The following is a 16,494-nucleotide window of genomic DNA, read 5'->3' as shown; positions in this document are numbered from 1 at the left end:
GGTGTGCCAAAATAAATAGATTTTAACAAAAACATAAATCACTTAAGTAATATACACTTGTACATATCCGCATATTTGTTGCGCAAGACGGTCAAAAATTGTATATTTCATAACTCATAACTCATCTATTGGCCACGGGGTTGACAAGTATGTAGGTGAAATAACTTAACCAGAAGCTATGCATTTTCGACGTATGCATCTACTTATGCACATATGTATAAGAAATACATACACATGTACATACATATCTACACATGCATGAGAATACATATCTGCCATAGGTTGATATGTAATTTGTACCTTTGCTATGGATATTAGGATGAGGCACGATAATAAATTGGTATAAATCTTGAACTCTTTTTTAACAGAATACACAAAGATCTGCATCAAAATGTTTAACAAGCTTTATATTTACCTGCTCAAACTAACGCCATTTGAAATTTCAAACATACCAGCTATCTCAGCAGCCAGTGAAAAAACTCTGTGTCAGGGGCTCAGGCAGAGTTCTAGAAGAAAGATGCTTGATGAAAACCTCGAAAAAATATTATTTTATTACACTGTACGAGATTTTCATTTTTTTTCGGGGGAACCTATGAAACCAAGTTTCTCTGAAAGGCTGAATTGTATATAGAAAAGTAATTTCTCAATTTTGCGATTTTAAATAATTAAAATAAATTCTGGGGGTTTTCGGCTACGTAGAATCTGAATCTGCAATTTAATTTCGATAAATCATTTGAAAAAAACGCCTGAATCGCCAACCTGTCCAAACTGAGAAATTACTTTTCTAGATCGACCTATCTCGGCAGCCTGTTCGAAAACACCCTATCTCAGAAAATTTTTCAACATCGTTCTATCTCAGAAAACTTTTCAAGAACGCCCTACTTCAGAATTTGATTGAAAAACACCCTACCTCAGAATTTGGTTGAATAATGCCCTATCTCAGCTTATTTTCAGTGTATTTTCGTTTGGGATAGGACGTTTTTGAAACGAATTCTGAATTCGACAAAATTCTGAGATAGAATGTTTTCAATAAAATTCTGAAATAGGTTGTTTTTCAATAAAACTCTGAAGTAGGGCGTTCTTGAAAAGTTTCCTGCGATAGGGCGTTTTCGAATCGGCTGCCGAGATAGGTCGATCTTCCACTCAGCCATCGATATACAATTCAGACTTTCAGAAAAACTGGGTTTCATCAATACCCCATCCGACTGCCGAGCACTGTTATTGCTAAAGTTTGGGCCAAGTATGCGATAAAAGCCAATTTATATGAAATGGAATTTATAAAAGTAAAGCATAAATTTCAATTTAAAAAACGAGGCTTTGTGAGCGTGTGTGAACGTGAGCCAAAATTTCTCACGCGCCCATCTCTAGTGCCAGCTAGAAAATTGAGTAATACGCTTACAAAAATTTTTCTTTTTATGGAACTTGAGCCAGTCTAATATCCATACGTCAAGTTCACTTGGAAACGCACTCATTCACAAACATTCGAATAGGCGAGTAATAAGAATTTATGTATGGGTTCATATTTATTTTGATTTATTTGTGAGTAAATAGTGCGGAAAATTTGTTTGTTTGCCGCCCGACCAAAAAGATGTGGTTGCGTGGGCGTTAAATTTCTCAGTTCACTGATGTCTTATGCGTTTGTACGTGAACAATTTTCACTCAACACGTGAGACGTTCGGAATTAATTTTTATTCGTCAATTTGGTGATGATAAGTGGCCTTCTGATAGATTGAAATGGTAATTAAGGCATAAATATGCCAATGTTAAAATTAATGAGCATACATTTTTGTTGTGAGTGACTTAGACTTGCGCATATTTATAGCAAATCTAATTTGTTTAACAGTAAATCTGCCTTAGCCATTTCCAATGCTGACTTAATACCCCTAACGGAATTTCTGCTGTATTTAGAGCAACTGCCAACACTGTTGGTTGCCATAGCAGTTAGTATTTGATCGATAAGTGCATAAAACTGTCAGGAAATTAAAAAAAAATACTAATAATAATTTAAATCAAAATAACAATAAAGTCAGAAACTTTTAAAATAATAGGAAACAAATATTGCAAACAAAATTCAACGTCGAAATGCACAATTTATATAAATTTATAAGTTAGGAATTAATATACAGTCATAAGTCGTAATTTGTGGTAAGAAACCAAACGAATTTTTCCGAAAATGGAAGAGCTGCGCGATGCCAGCATACACCACACAGCACAAAAGCTCGCCATTGCGATAAAGTCCATGAAAAACTATAACGAGATTTTCAAAAAAGTGCAGGTAAATACAGACATACATATACATATAGCAAAATCCTCGAGCACCGCTATATTAAAACATTTTTTCACTCATTGGCTTAGAAACTTGCCTGCAGTTCTGGCGTTGATAAAAACGATCTGCGCAACACTTTGGAGGATGCCATCAAATCGACGGGTCTTGAAACCGAAATACGCAATGTCGTTTTCCATTTAGTACGCAACACACTAAGCACAGAACAACAAAAGTCGCAGGAGAAATTATCGCACAGCGCCGATCCTCTGGGATATTTGCGTCGAGCAGATGTGCAATGGGATCGTCGTGTACGCAAAAGTTTGAATGCCATGTGTGCCGAACTGAGTATGCCGCTGCAGGGGCAACCACGTCCGGTGATGGATCGCGATGAATTGATTAGTAAATGGGATGAGTTGAGCAATTACAATATTGGTAAGTGGGTGTTGGCAGTCACTAAGGGCGGGGTTGAACCCGATTTCATAGTTTTTCAAAGTGATAGTACACTGAGACTAAACTGATATCAGCGTGCGACAGTCAATTTCACACGAAAAAAATTCAATTCACGAAACCATGGGCCAAATATAGTAAAGCTGTGTTTTTAGTTTTTCTCTGGATTTCTTTAAAAGGACTTGAAATTTGAAAAATTTTAATTACTTCAAAAAATTTTCTAAGAAATTCAGTGCAATGAGAAAAACATTATTATGGATATCAAATTAAAGAGAATATTCTGTAGAATTAACGCAGATTTAATTTTTTGGTGCATTTGCGTTTTTCGAATTTTTTTATTTTTGTCGCACGGTGTATTAGATGCATCAGCTATCTATGGTTACGGATCATTCGAAGTTTTGTTTTTAATTATTATTTAATTCTTATCACCCATACCTACATCATGTCCAAGCCCTCGCATTCCATTTTCGTTACCCGTCAACCACACTAGCAGGGTGATAGATCTTTAGTAAAATAGTTGTCTCGGAAGCCCTTAATGCCTTCACTGCCAACCATGTCTGTGAAGTTAGCATACGGTAAGACGCAAAAAGTTCTTGAAAGGGGGAAAAAAGTTCTGGATATTTTGACAAACAAATTTGTTTCAAAAATTTTCAATGCCAGATTCACGCAGCATACGACATGTGAAAAAAGACGTTTCTGAGTAGCTCCTCAATAGTTGTAGAGTTCCTGAAAAGGAAAAAAAGTTCTGAAAAATTAAGCCGACAAATCTTTTTTTCAAAAAAGTGCAGTTTAATTTTTGAAAAAATTAAATTTTTACAATAGTTCTAGAATTCCTGAAAAGGAAAAAAAAGTCTTGCAAAATTACGCAAAAAAACACATTTTCAAAAAAGTCGGAAAGCACAATTTTAAAAAAAAATAAATAAATAAATATTAAAACTGTTCTAAGTAGCTTTTCAAAAGTTCTAGAGTTCCTGTAAAAGGAAAAAATTCTGCAAAATTACGACGAATGTTTTTTTTTTAAATCAAGCTTTTGCGACTTTTGCGAAAAAGTGTGCCAAATTATACTTTTGTAAAAAAAAAAATGTTTTTTTTTTTGTAATTTTCCAAATTGAACTCAGTTTTATTCTTGAAGTTGGTCGCTTCTGAATGTAAAAAAATTTTAATCAAACTCTTTCCCCACCCAAGCTCAAGGTTCTGCTTAAGGCCACTTTACATTCGTCGCCTTAATATAGAAAACCCCTAACTACTTTTTTCGGAATTCAGCTTTGTACAAAGATCGGCAGATTACTCAGTAATGGCCTAATATAATTTAAAAATAAACTATTACATCAATAAATTAGTTTTAGTGCTTATCAAAACACAGGAATTTGAAAGTGGTGTAAATACTCCGTAAAGATGCCAACATTTTAGATAGGGTTCTTCTATATTAAGGTATAAGATATGCAAGTATTCGTATCGGTTTTGCGCGGACCTCAAATTTAGACATGTCGTCGTACATGGCCCTTCTCCTCGAGCTATCTAAAGCGAATTTAAAATCGATTAACTATTTAAGGTATTTGCAGGATTAGAGGTGCTGCGAAAATCTAGTGGAGTTACCAGGGCTGATGCCACACTGATAACACCCAACCAGCTCGTCCCTTAAATACTTATGTATGTCTTTCACACAGTATCGTCGATAGAAGTTATAGAATGATGGGCACACATTGCGGGATTTGCCCTTCTCGTTAGATAAAACTGCGCTTAAGAGCCTCCGGCTCTGAATAATGGAGTGAGCTTCGTCCCTAAAAAAAATGAGCTGGATTCTTTTTCATAAAAAACATATTCAGCAGATGCCCAAATTTCCATCTTCATCTCTGTGGAAACTAGTCCCGATCTTGAAACGTTTTGATTCTGCTTTTGACAGAATTTTCGGTCCGCATTTGTACCTGCCAGCAAGTATTTTTTATTTAATTTAATTTATTTTTTTTGAATAGATAACAACTTTTTCTCCATGTATTTTCATACTATAAGACTATTCACAATCATGTATGTACTTATCGCTCATTTACTGCAATACTGTCTTAACTCAAAAAACCGAAACCCCGAGAAACCGCACAAGGTTGGGACTACTCTTCACGGGCTTTACATTTCATCAAAAGCTTTCCACATAATTTATTTCATTCTTTTTTTATGTCCTGGAAGAGCCAAGTATTATTAAATGGTTATTTTACTTTTTTATAGATCTATCCAACTACCGACCCGTTTATGCGCCAAAGGATCTGCTGGATGTCTTGTTGTCACTCAAGGGCCCACAAAAGCCCGCAGGAGACACTGAGTTTGTGTACATTTTTTCCCCTCAATACTTAAAATTAAATAATTCGCTAAAACATATTTATTGCAATTTTTTAAAGTTGAACCTATTTTCTTCCGCAGGCAAGTGCCCAATTGGGAGTTTTCACACATCGATTTGCCTGTAAAGAACCTCTTTGAATTGGTAAGACACACAAACGAGTTTAAAGCAAATCAAAACCTTTTTAAAACTCTATTTTTCTCAAATCTCCAGCGTTTGCTATTCGCTGAGCTCTTGCGCAAAGAAAGTAAAACAAATATTTTGGACTTACCCACACAATGCAAGCGTATACTGGAAACCAAGCAGGCGCCACTTTGTCAACATTTCCTGAAGAAGGGCAGAACGCCGCCACCATTTCGTGGTGAACTATGGTCCTTTGTGCTATCGCACGGCAGTTACATGAATGGGCAGGTTGGTGGGGAGAGATATGTAGTTGAATCTCGTTTTGGAAATCATTATTGGTGATACTGGAACGCATTGAACTATCATTGCACTTTTATTTTAAGGACACTTTAATTGCATTAACATTTTTATTTTTTTCACTAATCACTTCCATATCGAGTGCATTCACTCTTCTTTGTCTGCTTCAGGAATGCGATCATTGGGCGAATTTACGCAATAAAGTTTTAACCACCGATCACATTGTGGATAAACTAATTTTCAAGGACATTCAATTGACGGCTTCAAATGACGATCAGTATTTTGTTTTCGAAGATGTGCTCTATCAGATAATGTTATGCTTTTCGCGCGACACGGAGATAGCCGGTCAAATACAATTTGAAAAATATCCGGTGAAGGGTAGAAATTATGATGGTCCGCCATCAGGTGTGGTGCCCTTCCATGGCATTTGCATGTTTGGTATTTAATGATGTTGGAAGTTCCACAAAGATATGGTTTTCATTTGTTGCTTTACCTTACAGCGGCTCCATTCTGTTACTTATATGATTCTTCCATTAATTTGTACTTCACATTTCGCGCTTTCTATATACGCTACTGCCATCGATTGACCACAATAAATACACATCCGCAGGTGGGTTGGGCTTATCGTGGAGTATGGGTTGATATTCCGAGCCATTCACATAAAACGCTTTCTTTGCAGGGCATTGTCAGCTTATGTCTGCTTTTTGAGAAGCTTTTGCAAACGCATGAACCGCAGCTATGGTCGCACTTACGTGAACTGCAAATACAACCGTAAGTATATTTTAGAAATCTCATTATTATATGCTTGCTTCTTTATCTCATTTGATAGATTTGTATAGGGTAAATCATTGCTGAATTCTGAAAAGTTATATGCATAATTTTTCACTAAGCAATTACAAATATAGTGCTTATCATAACTATACGACACCCACATGTTGACAAGTTTTGATAAAAACAACTGGCTAAAGTCAACAGTACTTTGTAGCTACTTAAAACTTACCACTTAGAATTCAATGGCCTAAAACACTGGTAACCTAAAAATTTTCTAAAATAAATAGTCAAAATTTGTCAATATGTGGGTGTCATATAATTATGATAAGCACTATACATACAGTATTGGCCAATACAATAGCACCCCCATTTCAAAGTGATATTATTTGCCACTCATGTTTATTTATTTATTTTTAAGAATTTTCAATTAAAATACAGTTAATTCTCTCACAAAACTCACATAAACTCAAGTTTAAAACTTTTTAAAAGACCGCAAAAAAGTGCAACAAATTTTAACCCAAATTTCAAACTTTTTTCTCAGAAGCGGTAGAATTTTTTTGAATACACAGTTTTATAGCCCATTCAATTTTAGTCTAATAATGTGCAAGTTTCAAGTGGCTAAAAATTACCGTTGATTTTTTAGAATTTTTTTCGCCGAGGATTTTACGGGTTTCTGCCATATAAAAATAAATTGTGTTTAGTCGTTATATGGAAGCAAATGAGACAAAAAAAATTCTAAAAAATCAACGGTAATCATTAGCGACTTGAAACTTCCACATTATTGGACAAAATTGAATGCGCTATAAAACTGTGTACTCAAAAAAATTCTAGAGCTTCTGAGAAAAAAGTTTGAAATTTAAGGGAAAATTTGTTGCACTTTTTTGCGGTCTTTTAAAAAGTTTAAAACATTGGTTTATATGGGTTTTGTTAGAGAATGAACTGTATTTTAATTGAAAATTCTTAAAAACAAATAATTAAACATAAGTGGCAAACAATATCGCTTTGAAAGGGGGGTGCTATAGATATGCCCAATACTGTATATCGAGATCGAAGCAATATTTTCCATTCTTCGTGTGGTTGATGGGTTTTTTAATTTCGGAATGAGGTTCATGGTTTGGTCCTTATCAAACTATTTGCCAAGGCCTTTGAATGTTTCAGCAACGATTTAAACACCTGAGCTTAAATTACATCGGTTCACGACACTATGGGACAGGAAGGGATCAAAGCTGTCCAAAATTCAAAATCCTATCGGATTGGCTTTAAACTTATCACTTATAGAGTCTGAAAATTTTCAAAAACCATTAAATCTCAACAGAGATCACCACGCAACGAACTTTTAGACCTTAGTGTTCAGTCTATATAATTATTTTTGTTAAAAAGCACACTGAGAAACCACATATGATTTTGCGCCAAATATGGTTTTGTTTACTTTGAACAGATTTATTTTCATAGTTAATAAAATCCGAAAATAAAAGTTATATGTTCCGCCTAATGAGATTTAAAAAAAATTCTACACAACACCATCCTGTGATCGGTCGAGCATATTTTCCACAAGCACAGAGTGGCGTTGTTTGAAATTTTATTATTGGGCTGAACGGTTTCTTGATGATAATTTCTAGACAATACCACTCTGTCAATCAAACAAACTTATGTTTAAGTTTGTTTAAAAAATACTTTTTCTGTTCAAAAATATCGAATCGCTAATCGCGGGATTAAATTTGGAAATTTTTTTGTTATGAGTATTTATATTAGTAAGGTACTCAATAAAAATTTTAACAAATTGGAGCATACATAGGGTTCCTGTGTTATAGCTGATTTTAAATTTCTGGGATGTGGGAGGTAGTGCATATGACTCTGTTTAAAACCAATTTTGAACCAGTAAAAGTCAAATGCCGCTGTAAACTAAAATATATAGTTACGATCACTGAAATAACGGGTGATTTTTTTGAGGTTAGGATTTTCATGCATTAGTATTTGACAGATCACGTGGGATTTCAGACATGGTGTCAAAGAGAAAGATGCTCAGTATGCTTTGACATTTCATCATGAATAGACTTACTAACGAGCAACGCTTGCAAATCATTGAATTTTATTACCTAGAAAAGTTGGCAGAAAATCCGCTTTTTTATCGACAAATTTTGTTCAGCGATGAGGCTCATTTCTGGTTGAATGGCTTCGTAAATAAGCAAAATTGCCGCATTTGGAGTGAAGAGCAACCAGAAGCCGTTCAAGAACTGCCCATGCATCCCGAAAAATGCACTGTTTGGTGTGGTTTGTACGCTGGTGGAATCATTGGACCGTATTTTTTCAAAGATGCTGTTGGACGCAACGTTACGGTGAATGGCGATCGCTATCGTTCGATGCTAACAAACTTTTTTGTTGCCAAAAATGGAAGAACTGAACTTGGTTGACATGTGGTTTCAACAAGATGGCGCTACATGCCACACAGCTCGCGATTCTATGGCCATTTTGAGGGAAAACTTCGGAGAACAATTCATCTCAAGAAATGGACCGGTAAGTTGGCCACCAAGATCATGCGATTTGACGCCTTTAGACTATTTTTTGTGGGGCTACGTCAAGTCTAAAGTCTACAGAAATAAGCCAGCAACTATTCCAGCTTTGGAAGACAACATTTCCGAAGAAATTCGGGCTATTCCGGCCGAAATGCTCGAAAAAGTTGCCCAAAATTGGACTTTCCGAATGGACCACCTAAGACGCAGCCGCGGTCAACATTTAAATGAAATTATCTTCAAAAAGTAAATGTCATGGACCAATCTAACGTTTCAAATAAAGAACCGATGAGATTTTGCAAATTTTATGCGTTTTTTTTAAAAAAAAAGGTATCAAGCTCTTAAAAAATCACCCGTTAGTAGTGCGCACTTGCGAGATGCATTATGCCCTTGATGTCGCATACTATGCGATATTGGAATCGAGTTTTTTTTTTTTTTTTTAATTATCATCTCTAGTGTATGATATAACGCTATGCAAATTTCAAAGCGTTCAACAGCTACGGTTTAATTTTTTTTGCCTGTTGTGAACGGCATTTAAGGCGAGCAGTGAAATAGTAGCGCATAACAAATAAAGTCGCAAAATTTAACTTCAAATGCAAATATTTTAGTTTTTGGAATAAAAAGTAAGTTTAATGACTTGGTTTTTATATATATTTAGCCGGAATAGACAAAACGCAATTTTGTAATTTTTAGTGGTACGAAGTCTGCACCGAGGTCACGAAAAACGTGAAATTATTAAAACCCTTATTAAAAATGGGGAAAACATATAAAGAAGTGGAAAAACTTGGTGGATGTTCACAGCCTCCATGATTCGAAATACGTTAACGTATCAAAATAAACCTGAAAACGGGGTGGTAAGCAGGAATTATCAACGACTACCATACGGCAATTATCAAATATTCGAAGACTCGTCCCACAATGTCAGCTTTAGAAATTTTGAACAACCTAAAATTACCATGTAGTGTTCATACTACAGTAAAAAGACAGCTCCAAGAACACACACTTTGTGCTAGAAGTCCACGTAAAGTATCGCTTTTGAAAAAAAAAACTCAGTGCGTGTAGTCCCTACGCGCGGAAGAAGTGAAACTTAATAGAGGAAATTCCAGAAAGAAAGAAATGTGCGATATACATCTTCATCTTCATCTTCATCTTCATCTTCATCTTCATCTTCATCTTCATCTTATCTTTATATTTGTTTTTGATTATATTCTTGTCTTTGCATTAGTCTTTTCCCGCCCAATTGGCGTTTAACGCAGCTATTCGTTTTCTATACCCGTCATATGCTACCTGTACCGTGGCGTTAAATATTTATCGCAAACATAACGGAGCTATAATAATAAGATTTGCTTCAATAATTTGAGTTTAACTTTTTAAACAGATGGCCACCCTCTTCAGAAATATTTTAATTGTGTTTCTGTAAGCTCTTTCTGTACTGTATAGTATTTTAAGCGTAGGACTTTTGTATAATTTAACTAAATTTTACTTTTGAAACAGGTGGCAACCCTCTTAAATTTAGGTAGAAAATACAACTTATTCAAAACCATTTCTTTTGATACCCATATTGGGATAATTCGTTTAACTTAATAAATAATTTGAATTTGATTTTCGTATATATGGCAACCCTTTAAAAGACTAAAACTATACTGCACATCTGCAGGTCAAGCCCTTTCATGTGACACCTCATTTTTGAAAATCGTACGAACGATACAGATTTTATGACTTGATGTTAAATATTTTACGCAGTCCTCTGCGGCAGAGAAATTTTGAATTCGATTTTCTAACATGTGGCAACTCCTTTCATGGAACTAATGCTATGTTGCACACGCGAAGGACAAGGCCTTTCATGTGACACCTCATTTTTGAAAATCGAACGAACGATACAGATTTTATGGCTTGGTGTTAAATATTTAACGCAACCATCTCCGAACTCGATTAAGAAGTTTCACTTCAAAAAAAAATCATGTGATACGCAAACTAGATTTTGCCAAAAAAACACCTGGATTGGCCTATTCGGAAGCAGAGGAACATTCTGTGGACGGATGAGTCAAAAATTTTTGCATACGGTGGTAAAGGCTCGGCAGTTCGTAAGACGCCAATAAAGGATGTTATACTTCCATTCGCTAAAGAGAAAATGCCACTCAAATGGGTACTAGAGCAGGATAACGACCCGAAGCATACAAGTAAGCTGGCAAAATTGTGGTCTCGAGACAACGGAATTGAACTCATACAGTGGCCAGCTCAATCTCCTGACCTCAATCCTATAGAAAACATTTAGACCAACCTTAAGAAAGCCGTATGGGATCTAAAACCAAAAAATAACCACGAACTATGGGCCGCGCATGGCAGTCAATACCTCAGGAAAGATGTGAACGCCGTTCATGCTACTAAATACTAAGTAATTGTGCTAACTTTTAGTATTAATATTAACAATTTAATACAAATTTAAGACTTTTTGTTATGTACTCCTTTGACCCCACATTTAGTTATGAAATTGTCCTTCAGTTTTTCAATATCATGAATGCAACTATTATTTTGGTTTTCTAGTAATTTAAAAAAACGTTAACCGTAAGTGCACACTACTATTTTAGTGCTCGCAGCGTAATTAGAAATAAAATGACACAAAACCCATTGTGATCCTAAGCTTATTCTAGGTTATCTGTTAATCGGTCCGATTAGCAATTCTCTAAGCCCAGTAAAATTTGTAATTCACATCCTTCTGTCTTGTTTTAGAACTATTACACATCTAAGGATTACATGGCTGAATAAAGTCGTCTCTGTTGTCTGAATACAACTTTTTTCGTCATTAATTTTCAATTTCTTTTTTTCTACTATATTTTCTTTAATTCTTTAAATCTTAGAATCCAGCTCTCAAGAAAAATTATAAGAAATATTTTTCATTATTTCTGTTGCTTTAAAAAACACTTTGCTGATTTAAGAAATTTTGATAGAAGAGTATTTCTTTTCCATTTCTTGTGCGTCATTTTATGTATACTGCCGGAACAAAGTATTGGCACAGCAAATTTTTCACAATATTTGCAACAATTTTTATTCTAATATTTTTCCGCCAATTTTGTATAAAAATATGGTTAATTCAACAACAAAAAACATAAAAATATAATTCCTAAACTTTGTGCAAAACTCGCGAAAATTCAGCAAATTTTAAAAAAAAATTCAAATTTTTAATCGGATTGTCTAGAATTTTTTTGAATATGCAGTTTTGCAGCCCATTAAATTCTAGTAAAAAAATTTAAGTTCGGAGTTAGTGAAAAATCGCGTTGATTTTTGAAATTTTTTTTTGTTGAAGGTGTTTTGCATTTTTTCCATATAAAGTATTTTCGAAAAAAATTTTTTGTATGGAAGAGACTGCGTGAAAAAAATTGCCAAAAATCAACAGTAATTCCTAGCTACTTAAAACTTGCACTTTATTATAATAAAATTAATTGGGCTACCAATCTGCATACTCAAAAAAATTCTAAGAAAATCTGATTAAAAAGTTGAAAATTGTCATGAAAATTTGATGAATTTTGTTGTAGAATGAACCACATTTTTATACGAAATTAGCGGAAAAATATTAGAATTAAAATTGTTGCATATATTGTGAAGAATTTGCTGTGTCAATACTTTGTTCCGGCAGTGTATATGAATTTTGCGTTTTTCTTGAGAGCTGGAAGCAGGTCTTAAGGGTTATTTTTCAACAATTTCTATTTATCTACAAATCGAAAATGAAATGAGCTGAATCAAGTTCATACTTGACTTTTGGCAACTTTAAGCCAAAAATACAATAGCGCAGTGGCAGTGGCAGTTTTTAAAATCAGCTGTTACTGCTAATATTGGCAGTCACTGCCGCAGCAAACACAATACGGCTTTGCCAGTGACGCTTTTTTTGGCATTCTCTTTTGTTTGTTTACATTTTTGTTTTGTTGCCTTTTAGGCTTCAGTGACATAAACAGAAGTTGGCTGCGTTGAAGGCAGTGACAGTGAATTTAGAGTTTGAGCTAAACTGAGCAGTACTGTCAGCTGCCACTGCTGTACTGTGTGTCGCTTCATTGGACACCACACTTTCTAAAAAAAAAACAGCTGATTTCGAAAAACTGCCACTGCCACTGCCACTGCGTTATTGTATTTTGGGCTTTAGACTGAACTCTGGCCCTGTGTGCACGAGTCAGATCACATTACACCCATATCCCTTTCGTAAAATCACAGACCAACTCATATCATTGCTAATACCTTCTTTGATGTAACTTTACCTGGAAAAATATTTTGAATATTTACATCTGCTTGGTTATCGGGTTAACTGGTTATATTTTTTTACTCAGTTTCCGTCCATAAAATAATATGGGGAATAATAATCTTTATTAAGGTAACCTAATAACCAGGCAGTCGTGAATAGCGTATCCCTTATATAAGATATGTATATTCATCTATAAATATACCAATTTTGACAGGCTAACGTTAGTTAGTTTTTCATATACGTACATACACTTGTAATATGTATTCCTCCTTCTACTCCTTCTCAGCATCCGCATCGTTTTCAAGTGGCTAATGCGCGCCTTCAGTGGACACCTACCACCGGATCAGCTGCTCATACTATGGGATTTGGTATAACTACCTCCTTTCTCCGTAAATATAAAAATTTCATAACTTGCTTTGTGCTCACTATTGCAGATTCTCGGCTATGACAGCTTGGAAGTACTCTCACTCTTTGCCATTATAATTTTGAGTTTCCGCAAGGAGAGCCTCATGCAAGTCTCATCGCTGGATAATATTGAGGCAATATTGGCAGATTTATCATCGATCAAAGTGCTGCCGCTGATACAATTGGCGCTAAGTCGTGATTGAGAAGGCGTGTGTGAAGCTTATGCTTTTGTAGTAATACTGATGTGAATGTTGATTTATGTATGAATGTATTTTTATGTGAGAATGTATGCATAAGTGTTAGATGAGTGCTCGCGTATGTACTTATGAATGCAAGTATACCCTGACATTTTGACAATTTTATATATTTATATTTTCCCTTCCAAATTGTTCTTATTTTTTTTATAAAAATATAGTTATTTCAATAGCAAAAACCACAAGAATCAAATTTTAATTTTTTTAAATATTATGTAAGTTCAAAACTTTAAATCAGTTCTTCTCGAGTGTTTGGTTTTTTGAGTTATGACAATATTGAAATAAATGAGTGGTATAAGTATGTATGAATTTATTTTATATCAGTATATCGACTGCTGAGTGGAAGATCGACCCATCTCGGAAGCCAGTTCGAAAGCGCCCTATCTCCAAAAACTATTCAAGAACGACCTATATCAGTATTTTATTGAAAAACACCCTATCTCAGAATTTGATTGAAGAACGCCCTATCACAGAATTCGCCTCAAAAACGCCCTATCTCACTTTAAAATGTATTGAAAATGTGCTGATATAGGACGTTTTTGAATCGGCATCTGAGATAGGGCGCTTTTGAGACGAATTCTGAAATATGACGTTCTTCAATTAAATTCTGAAATCGGGCGTTCTTTAAAAGTTTTTTGAGATAGATCATTTTTTGAACTGGCTGCCGAGATAGGTCGATCTTCCACTCAGCAATCGATATCGTCACCTTACTTCAAAACAAAACACAGGTAGGACTTTTTAAAAAATAGCATTGAACTCCGTTGTTTTTGGTACTAAGACCTTAAAATTTATATTGAAGGTGTATTTTAGTATTTTGTACTTGTAACGCACTAAATTTTTTTTAACTGTACGGAAGCTGATTTGATTTTTTTTTTCAAATAATTTTTTTGCTTCTGCCAGTTTTCATATTATATTGAAATAAAAATAAAAATATAAATTTTTCACTTAAATTGCTTTCCTGAAAATGACTCTAAATTGTCAAATATTATTTGGTTTCAAACCAATTCTAAATTGTCAAGATGTACTCGAATGTTAAACCTTTTTCATAAAAACAATCGATAGAAAACCAGATTTGGAAGATTTTGTTTTGTATAGAAAAATGTTGATTTTTCGAAATCACTATTAACTAAGCGACTGTGAATATGAATTCATAGTTAAAGTCTTGTTTGCGGTTAAGTTAACAACTGTTTAACTATGCACACTGTGAACTCGTCCTTTATACCCAGAGCTATAGAAAAATGAAATCGCTGCTTTACAAATAGAAAACTTTTATAAAAATATAAATTAATAAAACTTGTAAAATCCACATTTTACAGTCAATTTCACGAAAGCAATTTAAGTGAAAAATGATTTTAATTTTCTTAATTTTATATGGAAATTTACAGAAAATAAAAAATAATTTTCCATTTAAATTGCTGATGGAATCGGCTATTAGTTGCACAACATACAACATTAAAAAATTACAGTTTTTAATTTCAAGATTTTTTATAAATTATAAATATTGAACAAAAGTGAATACATATGTACAGCTGCGGTCCAAATAATAGCACCAAAATTCAAAATGATATTGTTTGCAACTTATATTTATTTATTAATTTTTAGTAATTTTCATTTAAAATACTGTTCGACGTATAACAAAAACTACATAAATAAAAAAAAATTAAAATTTCCTAATTTTTATTTTTTTTTTTTTTTAGAAAATTTTCGGGTATGCAGTTTTTTCGCTCATTCAATTTAAGTGTGATAAAGTGTAAGTTTCAAGTTCTTTATAATTTGTTTTGTCGAGGGTGTTGAGTATTTTCTTCCATATAACGCATCAACAAAATTTATTTTTACATTGAAGAAAATGCTCAACACTCGCAGCAAAAAAAAAAACTAAAAAATCAACGGTAATCTTTAGCGACTCAAAACTTCATCACACCCAAATTGAATAGGCTACAAAACTGCATAAATACTCGAAAATTTTACAAAGATTCTAAGTAAAAAGTTTGAAATTTTATTAATTTTTGGGAACTTTGTGCAAATTTCGAAACTTTTATCTATATAGTTTCTGTCATAGCTCGAACTATATATTAAATGAAAATTATTAAAAAGAAATAAATAAACATAGGTTGCAAGCAACATCATTCTGAATATTGGTGCTAATATTTCGACCGCAACTGTATGTACTAATGGAAAAAAAACCTAAATTTACGTGTAATGACAAACAATATTTTTTTCTTATTTTAAACCAATTTTGTTAAATTTTGTAAAAATATTCCAACTAATTAAAAATTTATTTATTTATTTCAACAAAAAATCAAAAACAAAAAAGATTAGTGCAAACAAAATTGTCTGAACGACCTATCGCAAATCAACTTTAATTTTGCAAAAAAAATTGTCTTCCTTCTGCTGCCTATAGAAAATGTTTCCCAGGGACTCGATTTCTAAATGTGCGATGTTTGCGAAGGATAATAAGCTGTCATTAAATGTATCGCAACCTTGGCATATTCGATTTAAGCCATGGACATTGGACTCATCTTCCAAAATCACGTATTCCTTACTCAGTGTTTAAAAAACCCGCTGCTTGGAAATTGCTGAAATTTTTAAATCGTCTTGCTGACAGTTTATATTTACATATACGGATGGTTCAAAAAATGTTCATACAACCCATGATACAAACATTACATATAACACGTGATCCAAAATCTATTTTTATATGAAAGAAAATGCGCAACAGCATTTTGTTTAACTAGAAATTCGGAATAAAAATTTTGATGAAAATTGTTTGAATTTTTGTGAACTTTATATAGAGTGTGAAACTTCGATTTATGTATATGTTTTATGTTATAGAATGAACTATATTTTCATAAATAATTAAT

At 33.7% G+C, this 16,494-nt stretch overlaps 1 protein-coding gene across 12 annotated transcripts in view; it reads right to left on the bottom strand.

Moving 5' to 3' along the window:
- The window catches only part of LOC118740679 (troponin C-like), a 104,228-nt gene that overhangs the window by 32,596 nt on the left and 55,138 nt on the right, over nucleotides 1-16,494 (bottom strand). For 2 of the 12 annotated variants that reach the window (XR_004993175.1, XR_004993179.1), the window contains 3 exons: nucleotides 13,220-13,567; nucleotides 5,314-6,219; nucleotides 3,171-3,439 (listed from right to left, as the gene is read on the bottom strand). The exons of 4 other annotated variants lie outside the window; for them this stretch is intronic. Coding sequence is in view for 2 of the 8 variants with exons in the window: in XM_036472305.1 (XP_036328198.1) it covers nucleotides 5,314-5,520 (207 nt within the window). In the remaining 6 variants the exon portion in view is untranslated. Of the gene's footprint in view, nucleotides 1-3,148; nucleotides 3,440-5,313; nucleotides 6,220-13,219; nucleotides 13,568-16,494 lie in introns of those variants that run through there. 6 more of the 12 variants (XR_004993177.1, XR_004993178.1, XM_036472308.1 and 3 more) reach the window with 5 other exon arrangements.

The sequence above is a fragment of the Rhagoletis pomonella genome, unplaced genomic scaffold (assembly GCF_013731165.1).
Source record: "Rhagoletis pomonella isolate Grant_MI unplaced genomic scaffold, Rhpom_1.0 Rhpom_scaffold_00006, whole genome shotgun sequence".
Classification (NCBI taxonomy): Eukaryota; Metazoa; Arthropoda; class Insecta; order Diptera; family Tephritidae; genus Rhagoletis; species Rhagoletis pomonella.
The sequence above is the reverse complement of the archived record's forward strand: the minus strand, read 5'-3'. Positions and strand labels throughout refer to the sequence as shown.